Genomic DNA, 27,754 nt, shown 5'->3' on the forward strand with positions numbered 1-27,754 from the left:
AGAATTTTAATGTCCTCGCTCCTCTTGGGTTTCCTTCTTCCAAATAGTTGAAGAGCTATGGGCATTTGAATTAGATGCAAATTAATTAAATATTATTACTTTACAAGATGATACTCTAGTGATAGATGAAAGATCTTTATGAAAGGACTTCCATGCCTTTAATAAGGGACACGATGTATCTAATTGGAAAGGGAAATCTCTCAAAGATATATGGAGTTTGATTGGTAAAAATGAAATGTAGCACCCGAAGTATCATACTTTACTTGCTTTGGCACAAGTTGCAATGTTGTAGCACTGTAGTATGTGAAAGAGGTTTCGGTGTACAAAACATTATAAAAAACAAGTTGAGAAACTAAAAGCATGAATGGTCTCATGAAAATATCTATTGAAGGTCCTCGGCTCATGTGTTCTGGTTTTAGAGATACCATAAGACAATTTGTAATTAAAAAAATTTTTGGTTTGGAATAGTATAAGGTTTTTTTAAAAAAAACTTTTTTCATATATAACCTTCAACTTTCAAGTTAGCAATTTTTATAGCTTGCTTTATTTTAGATTTTCTGTCGTGAGCAATGGTCTGTGGTCGTGGTGGTGGTGGTGATGATGGGTGGGTCAGTCACGGGTGGGTGCAGGATGCGACAGCGCCGGCCGGGCCCCCGTGTGTGGTCGGGTCGCTCGACGTCAGTGCTGCGACTCGTGTGCGTGGTAATTGTAGCGCGTGATGTGTTTCCCATCCCTTGCACCTGCTGCACTCGATACCCTCCGCTCATCCACCACGTCTAGTGCAGGGCCTCTCCGGAGTCTGAAACACAAGGAATCTGTGCGCATCTCATACACCATCCAATATATATATCATATGGCCGACGCCAACCTCCGTCATGCCACCCCCCTCGTCGATCATGAGCACCACAGCGCCTCGGCAATCACCAGAATCAGGTCATCGCCACCAACTGCCATCACCGCAATATCAGAGTTTGCCGATCTGAATATTGGCAATGGGGGCACATCATTCGCCTACCGTTTAGACGCCGGCTGCAGTAGTTTGCAGGCGTGGCCTCCCCGTTTCTACCCTTGCAACTTCTGTAGACGAGAGTTTAGATCCGCCCAAGCTCTCGGCGGCCACATGAACGTCCATCGTCGTGACCGAGCTCGCCTCCGTCGATCTTCTCCGCCCAGTCCGTCCAACATGAAAGTTCACAACGCCGCTCCCTATCCTCTTCCGCAGCATCTTCTTTCTCAACTAGCTGAGTACCATCCAAGCCCATCAATAAGCCTCATGGACACTGTCTCTAGTGATTCCCTTTCCTGCAAACTCAACACAGCACCCTTCCTAATTACCACTTCTCCCCTCATGTCTAACTCCTCTTCACCTGCATTCGTTTACGATGCGTCCCGTAACTCATGCCTAAATGAGACCTCCCCTTCAAGCAGCTCGACGACCTTGTCTGAGCCAGCAGCTCCGGCCCCACCGCCGGAGTCACTCTCGCTACCTGCATCAAGCCAACTCGTATTTTTAGATGGGCAAACCAACACACTCCTTAATTTCTCTCCATCATCTCATCTCGACATTACATGCAGTCGCCCATCCAGGCATTCGCTAATCCATGTCAAGGGCGGAAGCACAAGAAAAAAGGGCATTGCCTCCCTTGGCTTCCAACCTTATCGATCCTTATCCTTAGAGAAAATGGACAACTCGCATGCATCTTCTCGATCCGATCTCGGAAAAGGTACGATTGGCGGCTTGGACTTGGAACTACGATTAGGTCGACAGAGTTCCAGCCGACCTTGAAAGTCAGCGCCTATCGTCACAAGTAAGTGTGTTTTGTGAGAACTCTCTACATGTTCAATTCTATGTTTTGATTTCTTTTTTCGAGAAGTTGATTATCAGTTGTTGGCACAAGCTTTCGCCTTTTACTAATTAGAGCCCCGTCTGACGTAGAGTACCTTTCCATAGGCCTGCTTAATTAAAATTAAAGTCAATGCTTAGGCTTAATTGAGATTTAGACTTGAAAATCATTACAAATCATACAAATACCTGGATTATGTACAAATTTCATCCTTAAAATTAAAGGTAACATCGAATTCTAACCAAGATTTCTGAATTTCAGCCGAGAAAATTATATTACAAACCAAGTTATGTGACCACTAAGCGATTTTGATTCACATGCTTTTTGTTTTGCACCCCAGAAACTTCTACAACACACCTATTTTTTCTTTCTATAACCCCATTTTGTTGAATGTATGGTAAATTGCCTCTTTATCCCATGCTCTCTTAGATAGTCATATAACTCATTGGATAAATATTCTCCCCCGCCATCTGAACTCAGGCATCTTTCTCTACCATATCTTTGAATCTCTTAAATTGAATAAACACTTCACTTTCCTTTTTCATGAAATACACACACACTTTCCTAGTGTGGTCATCAATGAAAGATATATAATCCACTGATTGATGCCATCTTTTTTGTTCCTCAAACATGAGAATTCACCACATCACTCTTTAATTTGGGTTGTAATTTGGCGGTAGAGAACTATAACACTAATGATATTATATGTGGTAGCCAATGAACTAGCCTATATTGTTCTGTAAGGCTTCTTCATGAACCCATCACATTCAACATGGTCCATTATGTCATCGCCCAAGGTAGTAGACTCAATACATTTGGTGGCAGAGAACTATAGTGCCAATTAGGTTATAGAGGTGGCATCCAATGGACTAGCTTGCATTGCTCTGTAAGTAGCTTTCATGAGTGCAAGGCCTTCTTAATGAACCCATTATTCAACATGGTCCATCATTCCCCAAGTCAGCAAGCTTAGTAACAAATTGCTCAGCATTCAGGACTATCTCCTCTATGTTTGCCTCTATACATGGGTTATTTAGTAGTAAGCACCAAGCTTGGTAGATTGCAACAATTGGATGCACCTTTTGAATGCAAAAAATATGTTGATTTCTTAAGGCAAATATCTCCTTTGAATATCAACATGTTTGCAAGAGGCATGTAATCAATGGAAACTTTTTGGCATAGCTCTATAAACCAGTGTAGAGGGAGAGGTTGGTCCAAGAAATATCCTTGATAGATGATCCTCCAGAAGGAATAAGAAAGGTTATTTAGTAAATGAAAAGACTAGAGGTTAGCGTAAATTCCTAATGGGGTGGGGGGATTGGGATATTTGTGAATGACTGCATTTTATAATTTTGTGAGCCCCTTTTTTGTTAATATTTTTTGCTCAATTTGTTTTTTGGCAATCATAAGCAGTGTTACATGGGATTTTGTATTAGTTGGGAAACTAAGAGATGTTAATAATGGGGGAGAAGAGAAGGAAGGATATGGAGGAATGTAGACAAAATCATCAAAACGAGATTGTGATTCCTAGTTCCTCATCTGATTCATTGAAGCAACATTCTTTATTTGAATAAATTGGCCTTTAGTGAAGTCCCTTCTTGTGGCAGGATTCTTGCCAAATGTTGTTGAGTAGGACCTGTTCTTGCATGCTTGTTCCCATGTGCTTTTTATGCTTTTATGTATATTTAAGTGCTCTTATGAAACAGATATACATGAAGTAAAATAATTGAGCCATATAGACTCTTATTGAGCCGCTCTTGTTGAAGTAGCCACTTGTCGGCGAGGCTTTGTTGATAGCTTTGATGTTGAGTGACATTCAATGATCATTGTTCCTCCAGAAGGAATAAGAAAGGCGATTTAGTAAATGAAAAGGTTAGAGGTTAGCGTAAATTCCTTTATGGGGTGGGGGGATTAGGGTATTTGTGAATGACTGGATTTTATAATTTTGTGAATATTTTTTGCTCAATTTTTTTTTGGCAATCATAAGCAATGTTACATGGGATTTTGTATTAGTTGGGAAACTAAGAGATGTTAATTATGGGGGAGAAGAGAAGGAAGGATATGGAGGAACGTAGACAAAATCATCAAAACAAGATTGTGATTCTCAGTTCCTCATCTGATTCATTGAAGCGACAGTATTCATTTGAATAAATTGGCCTTCAATGAAGTCCCTTCTTGTGGCAAGATTCTTGCCAAATGTTGTTGAGTAGGACTTGTTCCTGCATGCTTGTTCCCATGTGATTTTTATGCTTTTATGTATATTTAAGTGCTCTTATGAAGCAGATATACATGAAGTAAAAGAATTGAGTCATATAGACTCTTATTGAGCCGCTCTTGTTGAAGTAGCCAATTGTTGGTGAGGCTTGAAAGAATTACGTTCAATTGCAAGGCTTAAATAGCTATCTTCACTCACGAAGCATTATATATCATTATGTTGTGAATAATCTAGCTTCGTTTGGAGAGGTTTCCAATTTAAAGGAAAGTTCCAGGCGATGGGTTGTACCATTGATCAAGATTTTGCCCACCATGGCTCCCCTATCCAGAGATGTACTTGGAAGTTGTTGATGGTAAGGCCTTGGTGCAATTGTCCTCCAATGCATGAGTATGTATATGTACTCATGGATCAGCCGCTACATTAACATAGCCAAAAGAATAGTAAGCCATAATCTTAACAAAAATGTAATGGTTATTAAAGATCGTTGGGAGTTGCTTGTGATATTCTACCATTTTTAGGTAGGATATATGTGTGGCTCCCATGTGTGTGTCTCTTTTTGTCTTGTTTTGTTTTTTTTCTTCTTTTTTTCTTTTTCTTTTTTGGTTGGCTACCACCTTTTGAACAACAGGTTCTTGTGGCTACTCTTATGTCTGTCGCATAGCATCTGCACTCATGCTTCACATCTAGAGGGGTGAAAAGAGCATTGTGAGTTTGTCTTTGATACACTCATAAGTATCCATTTTGCAGATGTGGGAATTGATTCTTGAATTTGTAGTTCAAGTGTTATCGAGGCGGTAGGTACAGCTTCTGGGTGGTTACCATTGGGATTGATTGAACATAGAAGATCTTGTGTAGGCGCTTAATGCATAAGAGGGATTGAGTGGTTTGCCTGGTGTTTCTTGGGCTTCCATTATTTTCGAATCTTAGGTGAAGCTATTGGGGTTAAAGTCGGTGGTCAGGTTGTCTTCACTTTGTTCGATTTTAGCGACCATATGATGGGATTACTATCATAGTATCCTTGTTATTGAACCACGTGCATAGCCACCCATCTTTGATGAACATTATAAATTGGTGGCTCCTGATGCCTTTGGTGCTGAGGTTTCTTTCTTTGTGTAGGCTTAGGAGACTTTTTGATGCACTTGGGAATCCAAGCTTTGGTATTACCTTGGTAGTACCCTTGTGCTTGGTAGTAATCTTTTTGGTACCCACACTTGTTGACTTGTTGGCGTTCTTGGAGGAACTCGCATAGGCTTTTATGGACGGTATTGTGGAGTACTTTTATTTTTCCTTGGCCTCTGAGTACTGCGTTGAAGAAGAGGCTTTGATGATCAAGGCACCCAAATTGGATTGGTGCCTTCATAGTAGCCTTGGGCTCTACAAGTAGCTTCTTCTCCACCCACATTTTGATACCATTAAAATACCTTGATTTTGGTTGTCGTGGTGGAGTTTATTTTTGAATGAAGTGGAAGGAGTGGGGCACTCCTTCACATTGGTTGGCAATGAGGTTACGGGTTTGAGACTCAAAGGCATTGTTGATGATGAGGCTAGAATCTCGTGTGGAGTGGATGTTCATGATGATGTTGATGCTTTTAAGCATGTAGCTATCTCCTATGGTGAGGGTGGTCGATGAGGAGGCATTGGACTTGGAGATTTTTCCTTGTTTTTCTTATTAGATGGTTGCACTTGGGAAACTTCTTCAGGAATAGATGTGGATTGCAAGGTTGTTGCATTGGACTTTGCTGGTGAGAATGAAGTTGAGGGGATAGATGCTTTATCGGAGTCAGTCATTGATGTAGATGGTAGGTCATTGTGTAGAGGGGATTCCATAGAAGAGGCTTGTATTCAGTATCATAGAAATCCATTAAGGTTGGATCCTCTTCCTGACAGTATGGTATTGTCAACTTTGTGTCATTGACTATCATGATGACCCTATCACTAGCAAAGCCTAAAGGTGCTTGGGTAGTAATAGTCCATTTATGCTCCAAGATTAAATTTGCTTCGAACACATACTTAACCACAAAAAACTTACAAGTAAGGGGGTTAGTTTCCATATACATTGTATGTTCAAAGTACCCCAAACATGGCATGTTCAAATCTTGTGTAAATGGAATTCTTTCAGGATGAGCCGTAAGTGTTGATTGACCTAACAAACCCCATAACTTAAGGGTCATAAGATTCTGGTCTCGTGTTGGATAAAGCTATGCTTAAATTGTGGTGATTTTATTGGAAAGTTCCAATCCAACCATAATTCTTACAATACTCTCCGTAAGATATGTTGGAAGTTCTAGCTCTTTCAAGGTCTCTTCCTCCCGAAATGGCAATTGCACAATGCCTGCAGGAGTGTTCAAGGTGACTGTTTGCATGGATTCATCAATTGAATACAATGAGTCACGTATCCAAGCTCCACCAAGGATGATATCACACTCAAGGGGATCTGGGGTAACATGGAATCTAAATTCCACATCTCCAAGGATTGTTTGAGTAGCATAGCTAAAGTAACCTGGAACTTCAATGTTTTGTCCATTGGCATCTCTTGCAAGACTATTGTCTTTAGGGATGATTTTACGTTGTCCTAATGACACCCAAGTGTCTATTTCCATGATTTTATGACTAGCTTGAGGGCTAATCAATGTGCATTTACGCTTAACATCATTGCCCATAGGGAAATCTAACCATACCATGATAGAATATTCAAGTGGAACCATGGATGTTTCAGTTTTCGTTTCAGCTTCAGATCTCGTTTCGGTTTCATATTCCCATTCACTTTCATCCTCTTCTTGGATTTCAGCTTTTTCAAGAGTACCCAATGTGTACAATGGCACACTTGGTCCTCTGACAATTCTAACTGAGGTCTATTTAGAGACCTGTGAATCCTCACTGTCCTGTTTCATGTAGCTCTTGATGTCTTGGTATAACTCATGTTTAGCCTTTAAAGGTGCAAGTGCTAATGCTATGCTGGCTTCACCATCAGAGAAGAGCACTCCTCCAAATGAGGATTTGAAAGATTGCTTCAATTTCATAAGGGATTCATCGAATTTCCCATGATCTCTTTCAACCGCATAATCTGTGCAATCTGTCTCTAATGACTCTTCTATAGAGAGTACGTCGTTCTCTTGAAGGGGAAGTGGTATTCCTCTGGGTTTTGTATTTTGGTTGCTTTTTTAGGATTAGCATTATGAGGTTCAATCATAAACTGGTGATCCTGTATGACACTCAACAATGCTAAGCATGCTCTTTTGAGTTTGCTTTTTGTATTTTGCATATGTCATGTGATCACGAGTTTCAAGTCGGGGTGGTTGGGCGAGTTTTAGTTTCTTGATTGGTCTATGAGATGCACCTAGTGATGAATCAGAACTTATTTCATCCTCACTGACATACTAGAACTTGTATCATTTTTGACTTTTCTTAGATCGTCAGGTTTTTATTAGGTTTGTGAACTTTCTTTTTTACTTTTATATTTTGTGTCGCGCTTTTGGGTTTTGTGGTTTGAGTGGTAGCCATTGAGCTGGATGCTTCTGCAGCATGTGTACCTTTCAGCTCTCTTGTGGTTATGTTCTCCATAGGCCCCTTTTCCCCGTCCTTTAATTCAACCTTGGTGTCAATAGTTTGTTGCCCCAAGTTGTTTTTCTTTGGTTTAGAAGGTTTTGCTTTTTGTTTTGGTTTTTGCTTTAAAGCATGTTCTTCTACCCATTTCAAAGTGTTTTCTTTTGTATTTGTTTTTACTATTTTTCGTGCCTTGGCTTGCAAGCACATTCAAGGGTACCATGGACAATTGCCCGTTTTATACACTTAAGATGTTAAGAGTTGTATTTTGTGAGGAAGGTTGTAGTGAAGCAACTTTCCTTGGGAAACCTTGGAATATGTGATCGATGCCACATCATTCACATAGGGGTGTGTCACTGATTGTGGGCATAGAAGTATTCCAAACTGTGCAATTTACCACCTTGTGTGATCCACAAAAATAGAAACAATGAAGTGTTTGCTGAACTGCTTCTTGTGTGAAGTGTTTGCTGAACTGCTTCTTGAGTAGTTTCTACCCTTTGTACTGTTTCTGTTTGGTGCACGGGAGATGGAGGGTTTGAGTTAATTGTAGATGAATTGGAACATTGGGATGTGTGGTGACTAAAGGTTTTGCAATATATGCAGTACAAAAAAGTAAGCGCTTTGTATGAACAATGGGGATTGGGATGGTTGTAGTGATTACACTAAACACAATGCATTTCTCTCATCACTTACAGAGGCATTAAGGATGTTTGGATTTAGAGGAGGTTATCCTCTCCTAGAGATGTCGATTGTAAGTTTTTAAGCAAGGCTGCATAGAATTCAAGGAATGACAATTCTGAGATCAATTTTTCTTTAGCCCTTGCTTCACTTGGCTTAGATGAGGAACATCTTGTATCGTGATCATCTTCCATCATGTTATCATCTAAACGTATTGCTTCTTTCCAACATTGATCAAATGTTTCTGGATTGGATACAATGATCAAGTTGTGTAAGCTATTATTCTTTAAGCCCATCATGAAACATGTCTTCACAATTGGGAATCGTTTAATTTTTCCCATGCCTCACATCATGAGTCCAAGAGTTTTATCTGAAGGATAAAATCTCTAATGGTTTTGTTTTGTTTTTGCTCAATTGAATAGAGTTCCCTTGCTACACTCCATCGATCACCTTGTCTTGAAAAGAAGTGGATAAAGGCTTTTTTCAAAGTCTTGAAGTTTGTCTTGATCACATGCATTAATGTGATGAACCATCGGCTAGCCTTTCCCACTAAGCAAAGTTTCAATGCATGTACCTTGTTGGGAAGTTGGGATTTCCAAAGGATTTTCATCTCTCCTCAAACATTTGTATAAATTGAATAGGATTAGTTGTTCCATCGTATTTGCCCATGATTTTGGAAATCTGTATGGCCTTTTTTTTGTATGAGTCACTGAGGCCGCGTGTGTGAGTGCTAATGTGGGTAAGGACTCGCTTAGTCCTTGGGCAACTCCCCTTCAAAGATTAGTTAGTATGTCCAAGGTATGAGCATCTAGGGGTTGAAGAGGGTTGGTACCTATAAGATTTATGGAAAAGTTAGACAAAGGACCAAAGCCCGGTGGGATTGAAGTGATAGGGGGTGTAAATCCGGATGACACGCTTGTTGTTGGCAATCCATCAAATCCACATCTTTTTCATGGGAAACCATTAATAAAGACAATGGGCAATGGCTAATGTGTAAATTAGAGAAAATCGATGGAAAAAACCAAGGGATGAATCCCCAACAGTGGTGCCAAAAATGTTATGACTCACCCTAAACCTCCGTGAAACACACGCAACAAGAGATTACCTGGTGAACCGCAACTGTCGTGAGGATCTTTCCAATGGCTAAGATTGTAATCCTCCATGTCTCCAAACTCTATAACTCCTTGAGAAGCAATTCCATCGCGTCACCCCCGCGAGCATTGTCACACCGCCACGTTGCACTACGTGTACTCGTCCCTTCTCTCACCTCATATCACTCACACACACTTACTAGCATGCATTAGAGAGAGAGAGATTATCAAGACAAAGACTCTATTGCGCAATGGGAGAGTCCTTTGTATTATGAGAGATTTTCACTTATATAGATGCACATAAGCATTCACACTCACTTTACTTGTGGCCGGCCGGTCACTTTAGGCTCATAAGAGCCCTAATGCTATTACAATGACTACTCTCATAATATATCCATGAAGTACATCACTTGGGACTTCATCCTAACTTACTACCATATGCTCTTGAAGTGGGAATCACCATAAGTATTACATAGTACCATTACGAGCGCTCGTCCAAGTTGTAGATTTGGACACCATTGCTTCATATATTGAATGTATGACCTTTTGGTTTATCTACCTCCTTGACTCCTTGATGTAAGATAATGGTGATAGCTCTTATTAACCCTCGGAATGGTACCACTCAAAATATGAGCTTATTTATGGACTTAATGGATTCCTTGATGACAATAATCTAGGCTTTCTTCATTGCAACAATGTAAGACATGGAAAGGACCTAGCCAAAAGTTAACTTATAGCATGTGGCCAAGTTCAAGATGGAATTTCCTCCAAACTCCTTGTTGCAAACTAGTCCTTCCTCAAAAATGAAGGACAAGGCGATAGGAACATTACTAAAGGAAAGGATTGAACCCTCAATTATTTGGCTAGGCAACACAGAGAGGTGGACTGACTTGCAATAGTGAGCTGAGATACCAATGCCTTGCATGTAACAGATTTCAAAAGGAAGGATGACATAATCAAAGAGCTACAATAAGAACTAGAGAAAGAGAGAGCTCAAGAGCCAAGATACCAATTCCTTACATGTAACAGAGCTTGAAAGGAAGGATGCCATAATTAAAGAGTTGCAAATAAGAACTAGAGAAAGAGAGAGCTCAAGATCCGAGAAACCTTGCATGCAACAAAGCTAAAAAGAAAGGATGCCATAATCAAAGAGCTATAAAGAGCTACAACAAGAAATAGAGAAAGAGAGATATCAAGATCCAGCAAGCTTGGATGGACTCTGCAGAGTTGATATGAAGCAATGTGGAGAAGGAGCACCTTTTCTTTGGATGTGTCTATCAACTTGCATACTCTAGTGCTACTATGGTACTACACCACCACATCCCAATCCAATGCATTCATTTAGCATTCAAGCTAATAACACTAATGTACAATGATCATTGAACGTCACTCAACATCAAAGCCATCAACAAAACTTGCCAATTCTCCCAACACAAAGGTCTTCAACGCGATCACAAGGACGTGTCGATCACAACGACGTGATCGACATCAGAAAGGGAGGAATGTTATCCCATTCCTGGGGTTAACAAGAGCTACCGCCACCATTATCCTACATGAAGGAGTCAAGGTAGATACACCAAAAGGTCATACATTCAAGATATGAAGCAATGGTGTCCAAATCTACAGCTTGGACGGGCGCCCGTAATGGTCCTATGTAATACTTATGGCGATTCTCGCTTCAAGAGCGTGTGGTAGTAAGTTAGGATGAAGTTCCAAGTGATGTACATCATGGACATATTATGAGAGTAGTCATTTTAATAGCATTAGGCCTCTTATGAGCTAAAGCATCTAGCCAACCATAGTTGAAGTGAGTATGAACACTTATGGCCATGTATATAAGCAAAAATCTCCCATAATACAAAGGACTCTCCCATTGTGTAATACAAATCTCTTGCTAATCCTCTTGTTAATATCTCTCTCTCTCTCTCTAATACATGCTAGTGAGTGTGTGTGAGTGATGTGAGGTGAGAGGAGGGACAAGTACTCGTAGTGTAATGTGGCAGTGTGACAACGCTCGCAGGTGACACGATGGAAATTCTTCTCAAGTAGTCATAGAGCTTGGAGACCTCGAGGGTTACAAGCTCAGCCACATCGGAAATATCCTCATGAAAGTTGCAGTTCACCGGGTAATCTCTTGTTGGGTGTGTTTAAAGGAGGGTTAGGGTGAGTCATAACATCGAGCCTCCGTCTACCTAATTGTACCAATTATAGATGATTCCGCATCTCATGAATAAAGTTGTTCTACTTTTATCTACAACCCATGGTTGGCACACTCGATGCTCTGTGTGGAATCAGGCCATCGTTACTAGTATACTCCTCTTGTCGACTTGAGAGAGGGTTGGATCCAAATTGCCATAGATAGATGTAGCTATCACCTATATACTTCTATAGGCACTCACTGAGTATGTTTACAAGGAAAGAGTTACTTGTGGAATTTAAATCACACACAAATAATTACATTTTATCACTCACTCTTAATGAAAAAATTAAGATGTGATCACGATAAGGCTTGCCATTATATTCCAGAAAGGAGTCATCATATAGACATGAAAGCTTATATTACAATGATGATGGGAGTACAAATTGCCAAGAAGGCTTAGACAATATTGACTCGATAAAATTGGGAATCACTGGAACTTCCAGAATCTTTTTTATAAAGTTTATAGGGTTTTATACCTGTGTATGATCTTGGCAACCACTACGTATTTTTTACATATCACACTAGGGTTGGTTACAATTTACAGACACAAGATCCTATTTTGGATTCTCCTATCCAAGTTTGCGCTTCTTTTTGTGTTTGTTGTGTTTCTTATTGGTCTTCTTGCTTGCCTTTCTAGTCTTCACATCCTCAAGTTTACTTTCGCATGTAGGATGTGAGTTAGCTTCACTTGATGGTCTTGATATTTTTGCTATAACAACGCATAAGGCAAGCTTTGTCCTCATCCACCCTACTTGTGTTTCTTCTTGGTATTCTTGCTTGTCTTCAAATCCACCCTACTTGTGTTTCTTCTTGGTATTAGAAAACCAAGCTAGAATTTAGGGACAAGTCACCTTGATCTATGAAGAGAACCTCAAAATCATAAAATATGTCGAAGATAGGGCTGGCATAGATAAAGTGGAGTTGGTGAAGGCAGAAGCCAAGATGGCAGTTTTGGATACATAAGAATTCCCAGAGGTTTATGAGCTAGATGTAGAAAAAATGGAATAATGGAAAGGTCATGTAATGGATGACCTTAAAGAGGTGTGGGGAGCATATTTATAAAAGTTAACAATGGTTATGCAAGTCCCCACACCTTCCTGCAAACAATTGGATCCCCACTAATCAAGAGGTGGAGATATGGATGGAAAGAAATCCCCCTCTCTACATTAAAAATTAGCAACCAGACATGACAGAACGCCCTTCAGAAATGAAAGATGTGCTAAAATGCCATTCTCTAGATTTAAAAGTAGCAACTGAACCAAAGACATATACATTTCATCAAATCCCAATGCAAGCCTACATTGAATTCCCTTTAGCAAAAAAACATTGATATCATCCCCTATAAAGGATCTACATTAAAAAGTAATAACTAGAACAAAAAGAGATACGTATCATCAAATTACAAAGGAGAATCAAAATATTAAATGTCCTTCAGTTATCAAAAAGCTACTCAAAATGTTGAGGTCGTGCGCATCCCACGAGTTGCATATCTAGCCTGCTACAAGCTGGCGATGGTGGTGATAGCCTAGGCCAAGTCTTCCTTTAGCTGCCAGCTGCCTGTCGCTTCCATTGCCCTACTGGCCCCCTCCTTGGCAATTCTCCCCTTTTTCCTACCCGTCTATTTCTCAACAAACTCAAATGTTCTCTTCTTCCCTAGTCCCAAAGATGCTTGGTCTTGAGGCTTCTTGCTCTATTCAGAAGTCACTTGGTCCTGAGGCTTTCCTACTGCATCCTCCTTGGGGCCTTCCTCCTTATCTTTTCTAGCTATTATTTGTACCTTTCCATTAAACAGAGCCATAAGATATGGGCCAATATTTGTTTTTGTATTAGGTTGGTGAGCTTTCCTATCTGTTTCTTCAAATTGTGATATGGGACTTCATCCTAGGCCACTCTCATTCTAGCTTCAGCAGCCTAAGTTACCATCCTGAACGTCTTTTCAAACATGCAATATGGTTTGTGGGTGAGATTGATCATCCTCTGTTAAGATTCCTAAAATGGGATTGATCATGGTGATAGACAAGGATTAAGAAACATAATTAAGGTGGATTATACCACACTAAGAACTCCATAATTAAGGTGGATTATACCACACTAAGAACTCCGTAAGAGAGAGAGAGAGAGAGAGAGAGAGAGAGATTGCACACTCAACACTCAATTCTATTGCATATCTCAAATGGACCATACAATGATATAGGGTTTCTAGCCTTATCCTCTTTACGCATCATCATCCATGTGGCAACTCCTTTTCCACTCTTTTGGTCAACACTCACACACCATTCAATATTACATGTGGCATTCCTATCTTGCCACAATATCTTGCACCTTTAGGGTGCTTTCCCACATACACACAACACTGCGATTACATCTCTCAACACCCCCTCTTAATCGAGGTGTTCCATACCTCACCCATCATCCATCACCCAACTCCTTTTCCACTCTTTTGGTGGTCAACACTCACACACCATTCAATATTACATGTGGCATTCCTATCTTGCCACAATATCTTGCACCTTTAGGGTGCTTTCCCACATACACACAACACTGCGATTACATCTCTCAACATCCCCTCTTAATTGAGGTGTTCCATAACTCACCCATCATCCATCACCCATATCAATGTAGCATTGCACAAACGCAATTGCTACCTCTCAACACTCCCCCTCAATGATACATTGGAGTGTCCATCAACCAAACATGTGTGCGCGTGTCTACCATCTTAGATACCAAGTCCATTTTGAGTCGACTCGCTCACAACGGAACCACTGAGTCCAATTTAAACGTAGAAGTTCGGATGGGAACCAACCCATGCGCATGCACCTCACACGTGCATTGCTCATGCACACATCATCAATAACCATTTTGAGCTTCTAGGTGAGCTCGGGTAGGGCAACCCTCATACCAATGGGTGAATACACATCTCGTTTTGAGCACACATGCTCGAGCATGGTTACCCATCATCAATTGTGGGTGAGAGAAAATACAATGTAATAACCACCAAAATTCCCAAGAATAAATGTGTGAGAGCATCAAAATCACATAACCTATGTGAAGTGACCCTTTTAAATTTGGACCCTATCATCATTTTAATTTTATCACCAAAATGTGTGGTGAATGTATTTTCAGGTTTCTTTCAACTATGTAGCATGTGAATAGGGACTAACCAAAATAGGTTATTTTTAACCTTATCTTCTAGCCCGCCCGACACTGCACATGGCCTGCAGCCTATGCCAGTGTGCCATCTTCCTTTATGCACAGGGTAGACCCACACGCATTATAGGTCTTAATCTTCTTTACAAACTCAGCTTCAGCCTCCAAATCGCCTAGCCAGGACCGAATTCCTTTAATTGTGCCATGCGCGTCTTCGCACACGTACTAAGCACCCATCTATACCAACTGTCTATTACCTCACTCTCTTCACCGGCTACTTCCCTTCACTGTGCACTCTTTACTACACCATAGCCCAGTGGAAACCATTCTTCCTGAAGTAGCAACACCAGCTTCTGGTTGCGATGATGCTCTATGCTATGAAGTCTGCCTGATGTTTGTTTTCTACTGTAGTTTCTCCCACCATGGCTATCTGCTCTAATAGCCGTTTCTAAGCTATCCCAATCAGCCCATGTTACTACAGTAAAACCGACTCATTCTTGGTACTATTTCTCGATCGTCGATGCTGTTGCAATTGCCGCCTTCCTCTCATCTAAACTGTGTTCTGTGCTGCTTCTCATGGACTGTGACCTGCGCTCTCCCTCTCTACACCATCTGATCTTCTTGGCAACTTCGTCTGTGCAGTTGTATGTTACTGTCCCACTGCCTCAGTCTTTCTATAGATGTCTACGACTAGTTGCATTGCCTAGCATATGCCAGTTATCTTGTCTCACTTCATTGGTCTCTTCTCTACTATAGAGGAAAGATTGAAGAGAATCTCTTGCAAGATGTGCATACGTTTCCATGTTTGATACTCGATGGCTCTGATTGTGCTTCTTTCTCATCAACATCTTGTCATAGCTATTGTCCCTTTACTGCTAGCTTCTTCTCTGGATAGCAATGCTCTTGTGAGCCTCACAAGCTACGAATCCTCTCAAATCATCTAAAGATATATGCATCCACCACTGATCTTGGCAGCCACCACTAATCTTGGCTACCGCCATTTGCTTGTGACAAGCTCTAACATGGACTGCAAATCAGCCACCACCACCAATAACCACATGTCCACCACTTGAACAAGTATGTGCACCTTCAACCTCTTTTCCAAATGCAAAGATCCATTGGATCCACATATCCAATCACTAAGTAACCCTTCTTAAATATGAACATTCTTCCATGCTCAAATACCAAATTAGAGAGGCAAAATCACCAAAAATACCTTGTCAAATCTCCTTGGCAACTTTCTTGATGACACCGAAGACTCCATAGTCTTCATACTTGCTGAAATCTCCATTTTCAGCTTCCATGATGATGAGCACACTTTCCATATTGCAAAACTCCATTTGCAGCTCTCTTGGTGGGCAGTTTCTATGCAACCTCCTTGTTGCAAATCTCCTCTCAAACTTGAGAATGGTAGCTCCAAATCTCTCTCAAATCCTCACAAATGCAAATCCAAATGATAATATGAGTGTGCATATTTTTTCCATAATAAACTGAAAATAATGCTTAATCATATGAACACATAAGCAAGCTAATATACATAATAATCACCATGACCAAGAGCCCACCCAAGCTCTGATACCATGTTAAGATTCCTAAAATGGGATTGATCATGGTGATAGACAAGGATTAAGCAACATAATTAAGGTGGATTATACCACACTAAGAACTCCATAAGAGAGAGAGAGAGAGAGAGAGAGAGAGAGAGAGAGAGAGAGAGAGAGAGAGATTGCACACTCAACACTCAATTCTATTGCATATCTCAAATAAACCATACAATGATATAGGCTTTCTAGCCTTATCCCACTTTACACATCATCATCCATGTGGCAACTCCTTTTCCACTCTTTTGGTCAACACTCACACACCATTCAATATTACATGTGGTATTCCTATCTTGCCACAATATCTTGCACCTTTAGGGTGCTTTCCCACATACACACAACACCGCGATTACATCTCTCAACATCCTCCCACCACAAAGCGCATCTGCTTCTGCATGTCTTCATGTGTTGTGCCTGTTATTCTAAATTCCTTGGCCCTACCCTCCAACATTTGAATTCCTTAATCAAGTCATCTTCCTCTGTTGGCTTGATCTCCACATCCCCCTCAGCAGTCGACAAGTTGAATACTTCGGCAACATATAGAGGGTCGAAAAATTTCTTCTCACCTAATGGTAGCATAATGGCATTCGACTTCTAGAGCTCTTCCAACTTCTCTATAGCTCTGCAATTGTGTTGGAGCTCCTCCCAAGGAAGCTTCGTGAATTACTTTAGCCCCATCCTATCTAGTCATTCAGCATGCTTGTTTGTCTCCTTGTACAAGGTGGATGAGAGCTACTCGAATTCTATCATGCTATAAGATGCAAGATAGTTAAAGTTGAGAGACAGAAGGTAAGGGTGATATAGCAGAGTTTAGCACAGAGCGTATTGGAAGCATAATGCAGTAGAGATTTTTTGCACAATAGGGATATGAAATTAGGCCTTAGATAGAGAAAGTGATACGATTTCTAGCCATTTTTGTGGTGTATGCCTCTCCTTGGTATGGCCATAACTGCATGATAATCTCCATGATTCTCCCTAATTATTTTTAAAATCTATCCATGAGGGCCCAGTGCACGAGTTGTGAGGTCATTAATGGCCAGATTGAGGAGGGACAAAAGTGATGTGACACGTCTCCCTTTCTATCCATGTATCTTTTTTTGGGGACCTGGCAGCATCAATTTTCCTGCCATCTCCACATTGTTGCCACAGCTGGATCCTCATTCTCTTTACACATTGCAATCATATTTACATAGGTAGCACCTAATTTTAGATTTTGTTCTTTTCTATCTTCATTCTCTCCAGAATCTTGTCCCACTTCCAATTCCCAATCCTGAATGGACTCGGATTCTTCTTCTTGGACATTCTCCTAATATTATGGACACGTTTTTCCTGCTAGGGTCCCATCCTATTCTGGCATCCATCCATGATAAGGCTTTATAAAGCCTATATCCGTTCACTTGTTTCATAATCCTTTCACCATCCAGACTTGCAAGCTTGAAGGTTCTTGTGTCCATTTTTCTAATAATTCTGAATGAGCTCGTCCATCTCATTTTTAGCTTTCGTGGGTGAGGTCCCATTCTTAACAAGAAAATTAGGACCGCTTCTCCTTCTTCGAAGATCATAAACTTTATAATTCTATCCACCTAGAGCTTTCTCCTTTGGCCGTCCATGCACTATGCAGTCTCCTTTCATCCAACCGAAGGAGTTGCTCAATTCTATGCACTTCTAACTCTTCTGGTGAGAGTCTTTCTACCACAGCTATCCTTAAGCTTTGTGTGAGGAATGCCATGGGCACTACTACTTCTAGTCCATACATCATGCTGCAAGGTGTAAGTCCTATTGCATTCTTGTAAGCTATTCTGAATGCCATAATGTTGAGTGCAGCTTCATTGCCCAGTCGATCTTGTTTTCATTTACCCTCTTGATCAAAATTCCTTTCAGGATTTTGTTGCTGGATTCTGCCTACTCATTTTCCTATGCGGGTAGTAGACTGTTGACTTCTTATGTAATGATCATATGTTGCTCTGTTAACATCTTAATTACTTCATTGAGGAAGTGGCTCCCTTGGTTGCTAACTATCTCTATTGGGCACCCGAATCTTGTCATGACGGTTTCATAAAGAAATTTTTCTACTGACAATGCCTCATAGTCTTTCAGAGCCTTTGCTTCTACCCATTTTGTGTAGTAATTTGTAGCCACTAGAATGTATCTATTTCCTGTTCTATGAGCTGCTCGCTTGAATAGGCCTACAAAGTCTAGACCCCGAAACGGCTCTAGTGGCAATATTGGGGTGTGAGGCATTCTGTCTACATGACTCAACTGACCCAGCCTCTAGCACATGTCGCACTCCTTCGTGAACTTGTGTGTATCTTTCAATGCTATCAGGCCATGCGTAATCCTTCTTCCTAGAACACTTTCCGCCCTATGACTTCTCTGAAAAAGTTCCCTCCACTTATCCCTTGATGTGCTTCTGCCAACAAAGCCTGTTGTTTATGCTCGAGGAAGCATCTTCTTAAAATCTAGTCAATGCTCAGCTTGTAAAGTTGACCTCCTACCACCATAAAATAATTCCTCCGAAGAGTCATATTTTTCATCTAATCTCTAGACATATACTCCAAGAAGGACAAGTTGGAGAGAAACTACAGCATCTCATCATACCAGCTGGGTTTTTCTCTGTCTCTATAATGAAGAGCTGAGCATCTGGGAAGTCATCTTCCACCCCTTTTGGATTTTCTCCTATCTCTAATCTGGATAGGAAATCCGGTGCTTGTTTCCTAGGGTTTGCTTGATAGTGAACTCAAACTCTTGTAAAAGCATCATCCATCTGGCTAGTTTTCCTGCTAAGTCTGGTTTGTTCACCAAGTACAAGAGTGCTTTGTGGTCCACATGAAATTCAAACACATTACCTAACAGATAGTGTCTGAATTTCTTGATCAAGTAGATCATCCCCAATGATTCCTTTTCTATGGTGGAGTAGTTCCTTTCTGGCTTGGACAGCCTTTTGCTTGCATAGTAAACTGGTTCAAACCAGCCTTCTTGTGACTCTTGCATCAAAGAACTTCCAATGGAAAAATCAAAAGCATCAACTAATACATGGAACACCAAATAAAAATTTGGCTATTAAAGAATTGTTGCTGATGATAGTATCCACTTCAGATTCCAAAATGCATCTTAACAGGATCCTAACCAGACATATTCTTCATCTTTCATAGTCGGATTTTATAGGGATATTGCCACATTTGCTAGGAACCTCATGAATCCACTATGCCATTTGATCAATCCCAGCAATCTGGCAAGTTCTTTGGCGTTCTTTGGCGGTTGTAGTTTTACAATAATCTCGACCTTGGCCAGATCTACTGACATTCCTTCTGCAGATACTATATGTGCTCAAATAGAGATCCTGTCATGAGATAACAAAGGTGCGCTTGGCTATCTTGAGGCCCAATATTGCATTTTTTCACTTCTCCAGGCACATCATGAGGTGATTTAGGTGATCTTCTTTCTTTTTGAACACACTAAAATCATCCATGAAGACCCTCATGAAGGTGGTTAAATATTCGTAGAATATTTCTTGAGCCATCCTCTAGAACTTGGCTGGTGCATTCATCAACCCAAAATTCATCACATCTGAGGCAAAAGCCCCATTTTGTCATGAAGGTTGTCTTCTCCTTGTCCTCCAGAACCATCCGTACCTAGTTGTACCCCCACTGAACCCATCCAGAAAGGAGTATGTCTCATGTCTGGCCACATCCAGTGGAGAATCTATGAATGGTAGCGGGAATGGATGTGATATGGTGGAGGTGTTCAATTTTTTATAGTCTATATAGACTCTGAGCTTCCCATTCTTCTTTGAGACAATGACTATGGGAGATAGCCATTCTGCTCTATCAACTAGATAGATAAAGCCCAGTCTTAACAGTTTATCAATCTCCTCTTTGACCTATTTGGCATAGTTAGGGTTCATCCTTTACCTACTTTGCTTGATAGGAATTGCATCCTCCTTTAGGTTGATCTTGTGCTAGTAAAAGCTAGGATCATTTCCTTTCATGTCCAAGTAGTTCCATGCAAACATATCCTTGTAAAATCTCAATAGCTCTAGGAGTCTTCCTCTGAATTCCTGATTCAATTTTGCGCTGATGCTGACTATTCTTGGCTCTTCATCATCTCCTAGGTTTACTTTCTCAAGCTCATCTTCCTAAACTCTGATGTTCTACCTCCTCACAATTGGTCTTCCTCCTGCTTTGAGAGAAACCATGGTCTTCTCCTACTCGGCCTTTATTTTTGCTATATTGTCCTAAGTGGCCTCCTCATCTTCCTTTATACTTTCTTCATTCATGAGCACCTCAGGATAAGTTACCACAAGACTTCCAAATCATATCTCTGTACAACCCACTCAATGTCCACCTTAAAGAGTGACAATAGATCTAGATTTTCTTTTAGGCCCTTTTAGGATCTGCTCTTCCTTGTCATTTTCTACCTCTTCCAAGTAATTTAGCCTTTCTGCATGCAATGGTTGGCTGGCCAGATTGAACTTGTCTTCTCCTACAGACCGAGATGCATACCTTCTTTTTTCCCCTCTGGATCGTGATCCTGACCGTATCCTAGTTGTGCTTGATTCTTCCACTTCGAAGCCATGGTCTTCCCAACAACATGGGATATGCACTCCCTATCTCAGTCATTTTTAGGACTATGAACACAATAGTGAACGTACATCCTACGACTTCTATTTGTTCTCCTTGATGATTCCAACTGGTTGGAGTCTTCTCCGGTTAGCCATCCGGATCTGGAATGGATCAGGCTGCATATCTGTGATTCCTAGCTTTTTGGTCACGATGTCTGATATTATATTTACTCCTGATCCTCCACCCAGAATGACCCTTGACAATGTCTCCCCTTTGATCTTTATGATCACCTCCGAAACAGATGTGTCATAGTCCGGATTGTTTCCACATTCCTACACTCTGGATTCGTATTTTTCATTTCCTACATGGGCATCTGCCCCAATCTTTCATTTGGCACTATGGCCTGGAGCAGCTTTTGTGCCTGGAACCAGATTCATCATTTGGTCTAATGTGATGTTGAGATTCATCATGATGAGATCCTCCCACACAAGTCATATTCCTTCATCGGGTTACTCCTTTTCTCTCAGTGGGCATACTCTAGCCTCTGTACACTCTTCCTTCTCCCTCCTTTGCTTCTCTTTATTTTTCCAAACCCTCCCTTGTCAATTTTCTTATCCGGACCTATCAATTTTCTTATCCGGACTCCCTCCAGATTTCTTTCCATTTCCTTATTCATGAGACACTTCCACTGCTCTAGGGGGCCCTAGTTGGCACTCCAGCATCCTTTCTTCACAACCGCTCTATCATTGCATAGGGGCTTCTTCCCTGCTGCAATTTCTTCCCTCTTCTTGACCAAGCTTGTCCTATCCGGATCCACATCATCATGCTCTCCCAGGTGCAGGCTTTCTTGCATTATCCACACCATCCCCCTTGTGCACTCTACACCAACTTGGTGATTTGCTCACGGACTCTCTTTTGCTTTGCCCAGTGTTTTGGCTTCTACTTCTGTTCCATCTCGGAATTCTTACTTGTCACCATCTTGATAATTCCTTGCAATCTTATCTCACAACCATCACCACTAGTGGATTTTCTTGTTGTTTTCTTGCCCATTGGTCCACTTTTGCCATATTCACACTGCTACATCAGTACCTGCTGGGCTTGCCTCCCTTTGTAGCTTGGCCATGGGTAGTCATTTTGTCTATGCCCTAGGGCATTGCAGTAGAAGCATATCAACCCAACTCCTATCTACCTAAATCTTCCACCTCCTCTTCCATATGGTATGTTGTTCTAAGGCCCTATGGTGACTTGGCTTCTGAGACTTCTTGCAAGACCAATGATGTTCCCTTTCCACCACTCTCGGATTCTTATTCAGAGTGTTGTAAAAACATGTGTTAGTGGTGTGGTTGCTCTTCCTCGGATAGCACATGGCTACTGTGGGGGTGCTTTTGAAATTGGCACTCTTCCTTTATATGACCTTGAGATTGTTACACTTTTTACACCGAACATCCAGTCTTAGTCTAGATCCTACGTGTCCTTTCACAAGATCGGCTAGGGAGGCCTTTGGTTCTTATTGAACATCCATTGCATGCTTCTTGCCTTTCTTCTTCTGGGGCTTATGCTCTTCGGCATCTCACTTCTGAATGACTGGAATCTAATTCTGAGTTGTCTTCTCTCCAGAATCCGACTTAAAAGTTTCTTCTTCCTTCTTCTTTCTTTTATCCTTCTTTTCCTTCTTGGTGTCTTTTCTTATTTGCTTCAAGATCTTCTCAGCTCAGGTTTCTCCCACCACCACTTGTTCAAAGGTAGCTTTGGGATATTTTTTTGCTGCAAAAGATCACTCTCTTCATGTGGCAGCTAGCTAGCACAGAGATTTCCCAAAGGCTCAGTAGGTTTGGTAGTAGATTCTATGTATTTTCACTGTGGATCGGGTCCCCACCTACATTGTTACATGGGGCACAGTTTCTTGGGTCACTTAGACCATGGCACGATCACGTCATGTCATATGAGGAGAGGGTGGGGGACTATCCCTTCACATCTCTCACCTTTGTATTTCTATTGTGCCAGTTCTAGCTCCCCCTCCAAGTCACTGAACACATCTCGAGAGATTGATGTAACAAATCCATCAAAGGCACCCTCACCATGCTAGTAGAGTCCATGCGGAGCATCTGGCTTAATATTATTCATACCCTCTTCTATGATAAGTGGGGCAAGCTTCAAGGTGGCTTAGACTTCATGCGAAAGCATTGAGAGGCCTTCCTGAGGATCTCGCAACACAATGCCTTTCTTGGTGTGATAGTGGTGGGCAAACGCACTTGGCACTTTAGACCACCTATGTGGTTGTTTCCCCAATACCCCATTGTATGAGAGCCTTCTCCTCCTAGAGTGGCTAGCCGAAGGAGAAGAGCATCTTCCCCTTTTATGCATTTAGACTTTGGCTTGGGGACAAGTTTGTCCTTAGCCATTATGGCTATTTTTCTTAGTAATTAATAGAAGGATTGTATTCTCAAAACAAAAACAAAAAAAAGAAATAGCTTTTTGGAAGAGACTTGTAGCAAGAGAGCCTCATGGATGTGTAGAACCTTATAGAATTGGGAGAGGTTTATGAGTGCTAAAACAAGCTCAAAGCTACTCAAAAGAAGATGGGAAATGGAACCATTAACCTGGATGTGCTCGGACAGAACTAGCAAGAAGTAAAGAGAAATATCACCCTAATCGTGAAGCAAGGGAAACAAGGTGGAACCAGCGAGTCTTGTCAAGAGCAAGAAAGAGAATGAAAGGAATTTAGCAAGATATGAGCTTTGGGAGGACCATAGCAAGATGAAGCTCAACATTACCTTAGACCAATTCTTGTTGCTTGTACCAAACTACAGGAAAAGGCTAATCTAGAAGCTAATACCTCAAGAGAAGCATTGCCAGTGATAGAGATAGAATTTAACAGTTGACTACACCAATGTGGAGAAGGTGGTAGATTGTGACACATTAATTCCAAAAGTCATGGACAAGATGAGAGGACAAACCATGCCATGTCATTTTGGACGAGGATTTGGAGTGAATTTACTATCAAAAGGAAATTTAGCTAAAATAATGGGCATAACTACAATATAGAAAGCACCATTCCAAGTGAAAATGGTAGATTAAAGAAGAGTCCAGCTAGTAGGAATTGTGAGAGGAGAGGAAATAGCAGGATGTGCCTTTCCTGTGGTGTTTGTGGTGCTAAAAATGGAAGAGATATCTGGATCTTACCCAATGTTATTAGGGAGATCATGGATGAAGAGCCAGAAGATTAAATACAACTACTAAGAAATAGACCAAACCAGATCACCATCCAAAAAGACAAGAAGAAGATACAAGTCTCTGTCAAGGCCAAGGACAAATTAAACCCAACTAGTAGAACCATCTATGCTAAAGTATTAAACTATCTTGAAGGAGTAAAAGATGATGAAGAGGAGAAAATACTAAGGAAAAATATGAATCTGTTATCATTATTTGAGCTGGATGTGAAAAATATCATTCAAAAACATGATCCTACGATATTGACAATCCATCCAGTGGCACAAGTAGATGAAAGCAACACAGAGTGAGAGGTTCAAAAGGAGAAGCCCAATAACCCACTATCAAAAGAAGAAGAGGCCAAATTGGCTATCCAAAAAGAAGAAAAATAAAGCATGAAGCATCACTTAAGAGTTTAGGAGGACATTGAACTCATTGAGATCAACTTGGGTGATGAGGAAGCGCCGCAAAGATTGTTAGGCAAAGTACAAAGCTAGAGCATGAGCTGAAGAATGAATTAACACAATTTCTCACAACATAAGGATGTGTTTATTTTGAAATATACAGACATGAAAGGCATTGATCCAAGCTTCACTAGCATATGGTAACTGCAAGGAAGGTATTATGCCTGTCAAACACAAAACATGTACAAAATGAACCTAAATTATGCAAGATAGGTGAAGGAAGAAATGAACAAGATGCTCAAGATAGGATTCGTTTATCCCATAGACAAAGAATAGTGTCTGTCACCCATGATTGTAATAGTAGCAAAGAAGAATGGCACGCTGAGAGTCTATATTGATTACAAAAAGTTAAATATGGCCACAAATGTAGATCCTTTTTTGATACCATATTCATCAATTCACTTTTGCATGCAGTAGCATGATATGAAATGTACTCCTTCCTGGATGGATTTAGTGGTTACAATTAGGATAGCTCTAAAAGGTCAGGACAAGACTACATTGATCATGGAATGGGGGGAATTTGCATTAAATGTGATGACCTTTGGTCTCAAGAATAATGCACCAACAACTTTCCAAAAACAAAAAGTATAAGAAATCTTTGATGAACACCTCACCACATTCATGAGGGTGTTTGTTGACAATTGTGATATGTTTGAAAAGAAATTTGAGCATCTACATCACTCGTTGACTAGACCACCCCCCCCTCACTTTTTAAATGTTATTTTTTTCCTAGTTCTTCATATTTGGTTCTCTCCTCTTTCTACCCACCCATCAGGCTACCTCCCATTTCCACTTTTCAGTACTTACCACAATATCATGACCAAAAACTTATCCCTTTTTTTTTTCCCTCCCAAATAGGTGTTTTTTTCTTTCCACACCTCCTTCTATGCTAACCTATTATCAAAAAATCATTCTTAAGCTTTCTTCTCTTCTTCCTAGCTTGCAAAGTAGCTACACTATCATTATCTACATTTGTAAGCTCTCATAGGTATTTTTCAAGTTTCATATCTTCTGTATATCTTCAATCCATTTTCTTTGCATTAACATACATAGCTACTCTCTGATAGAAGAAATTTTCCATATCAACATGGCCTTAAGGAAGAGAGGAAAAGACTCTAGTACTAAGCTTAGCTTGTACAACACTAAGGATAATAATGGTGAGTGGATTGGAAAAAGTTTCAAGAAGAATGATTGGGTGATTATGCAACCAACCTCTAGAGGTCCTCACAAAGTTTTTGAAAGGGGTTATTTAGACCTCCATTAGAAGGGTAAGGTGCTTGGTTTTAGGGAAACCATAGACCATGGTGTAGTGGCAAGAGTTCAGCACACGTATCATGATATGCCTTTATCCACAAACTAAAAGAAATAGGTTTTTTATGAATTGTAAGTTTTCACACCCTTTTTTTTAAATTAATACAGTGAATTTTAATTTTGTACTTCCAAGTTTTGAAAGATTGCGTATTTTTGGTGTTATTATTTTTCCATCAAACTTAGTAGAGGAGCAACCAAGTTTTGTACTTCCAAGTTTTGAAAGATTGCATATTTTTTAGTAGTTTTTTTTCCATCAAACTTAGAGGAGGAACCAATTAAGAGCTTAACTGGCACATTTGAATCCTTTCATACTAATGTCAGAGTCCCCTTTCACACTTCCTAAAAAATGTTTTTTTCTCTTCACACGCATCTATGTAGTGCCATTTAGAGACAAGAAATATGGTAGGATTTCCTTGCAGCTTCACTAAAAAGTGTAGAATGGCCAATGCCGAATAGACAATGTGTGGATGCTTTGAAGTTAAAGATGACCAGTGACATTCAAGCATCCTTAATGTGGGGCTCAATTGGGTTTCACCTAATCATGTCTTTGTGTACTTTTTATGTGGTTGTTCACTCCAACAAGCTCTCACAATGTTTACTTTGTTGCAAAAAAAGCTCACCTACTCATACTTGTTATGTGGTTGTTTACTTCCAACAACCTCCCACAATGTTTACTTGTTATGTGGTTGTTCACTCTCACAATCTCCCACTTTACTTGTAAAAATTTAAAAGATGAATATATGCATCACCTATTAGGAGATGGTTGGGGCATGAAGGAGGGAGTGCACATGGGGATCTATAATCTTGTAGGTTTGTATTATCTAATGTTACATTCATATCTTTCAAATCAGGCTCGTGTTTGTATATTTGAATTGATTATGAGTGTTGGATGAAGCAGAAAGGATAGTGGATCCCACTCTCCTTTCATTATGAGTGTTGGATGAAGAAGAAAGGAGAGTGGATCCCACTTCAGTCTAGTGAGGAAATTGATACTCCTTTAGAGTTAAAGGTAAAATTGTATGCAGATAGCTCCACCAAAATTGTACTTGCCAGCATGTGTTGGAGCTTAGCTGATTTTCAAGAGCACCTGATCATCATGGGTATAAAATATGCAAGAGATGGAAGTTTAAAGATTTCAGGAGGAAAGGTTAGTTTCTTCTTGTCTACACATTAAGTAAATTAACTTGAGTTTGCCTCATATTTCTATTTTAATTTTATATAATTTTCCTTGCAGATTAGAGATGTATGGAGAAGTCTCATATACTTAATTTAACATGAATAGAATATCATGTTGAATTACTTAAAGAAGTAGGTTTATAGGAGAAATCAGATACCTCCTTACACAACAATAACCTGGGTGTTTTTGTAGAAGTATAGTAGAGATCTTGCTATTCACCAAATTCTTTGGTGTTTTGTAATCATTTGGGTCCATCTATGTAATGATGATTTTTTATATGTATTCATTTCACTAATAACATACACTAATTCAAACAATCAGTAGAGCTTTGTTCTTGTGTCCAAAAAATTTGAATTCCCAAAGTGCTAAACTATATTAATAGATATAAGGTTTATTTTTATTTTTGATCTGAGGCATCCTATAACCCCCGCTCAAATTAGTGGAAATTTGAGCTTATTTTGGGGCCTTTAGGGCCCTTAGGATTCTTTGAATATCCCACTAAAAAAATAAGGATGAAGTTAGTGTTACGGTAGTTTTGAATTTACTTTTTGGGAGGATAGCCATATCTTGAGCATAGCAACTCCAAATTTGTTGGAGTTTGTTGATCTATAACCTACTCATCAAGAGCTTTCTAACGATACGTCACGTGAGGGAGTTTTGACAAAAGCTTGCTAGGATTCACCATGGTCCCCATTTTTTCAAACTAAGATGACA

General features: G+C 40.3%; 1 protein-coding gene across 2 annotated transcripts; it reads left to right on the forward strand.

The window, feature by feature from the left end:
- Positions 1-692: 692 nt before the first annotated feature.
- LOC147641493 (uncharacterized) lies at positions 693-27,479 on the forward strand. Of its 2 annotated transcripts, XR_015263452.1 has the most exons (3): positions 717-1,808; positions 26,889-27,010; positions 27,098-27,318. XR_015263452.1 is itself a non-coding variant. In XM_086782912.1 (2 exons), exon 1 carries the CDS (start codon positions 719-721, stop codon positions 1,784-1,786), a length of 1,068 nt encoding a protein of 355 aa, XP_086639038.1. In that variant the 5' UTR covers positions 693-718; the 3' UTR covers positions 1,787-1,808; positions 26,889-27,479. The 2 variants fall into 2 exon arrangements, 1 of the variants encoding a protein (XP_086639038.1); XM_086782912.1 differs by having other exon boundaries at positions 693-1,808; positions 26,889-27,479.
- Positions 27,480-27,754: the final 275 nt, after the last annotated feature.

Source organism: Cibotium barometz, chromosome 1 (assembly GCF_041138505.1).
Source record: "Cibotium barometz isolate CiBa-2024 chromosome 1, ASM4113850v1, whole genome shotgun sequence".
In the NCBI taxonomy this organism is placed as follows: Eukaryota; Viridiplantae; Streptophyta; class Polypodiopsida; order Cyatheales; family Cibotiaceae; genus Cibotium; species Cibotium barometz.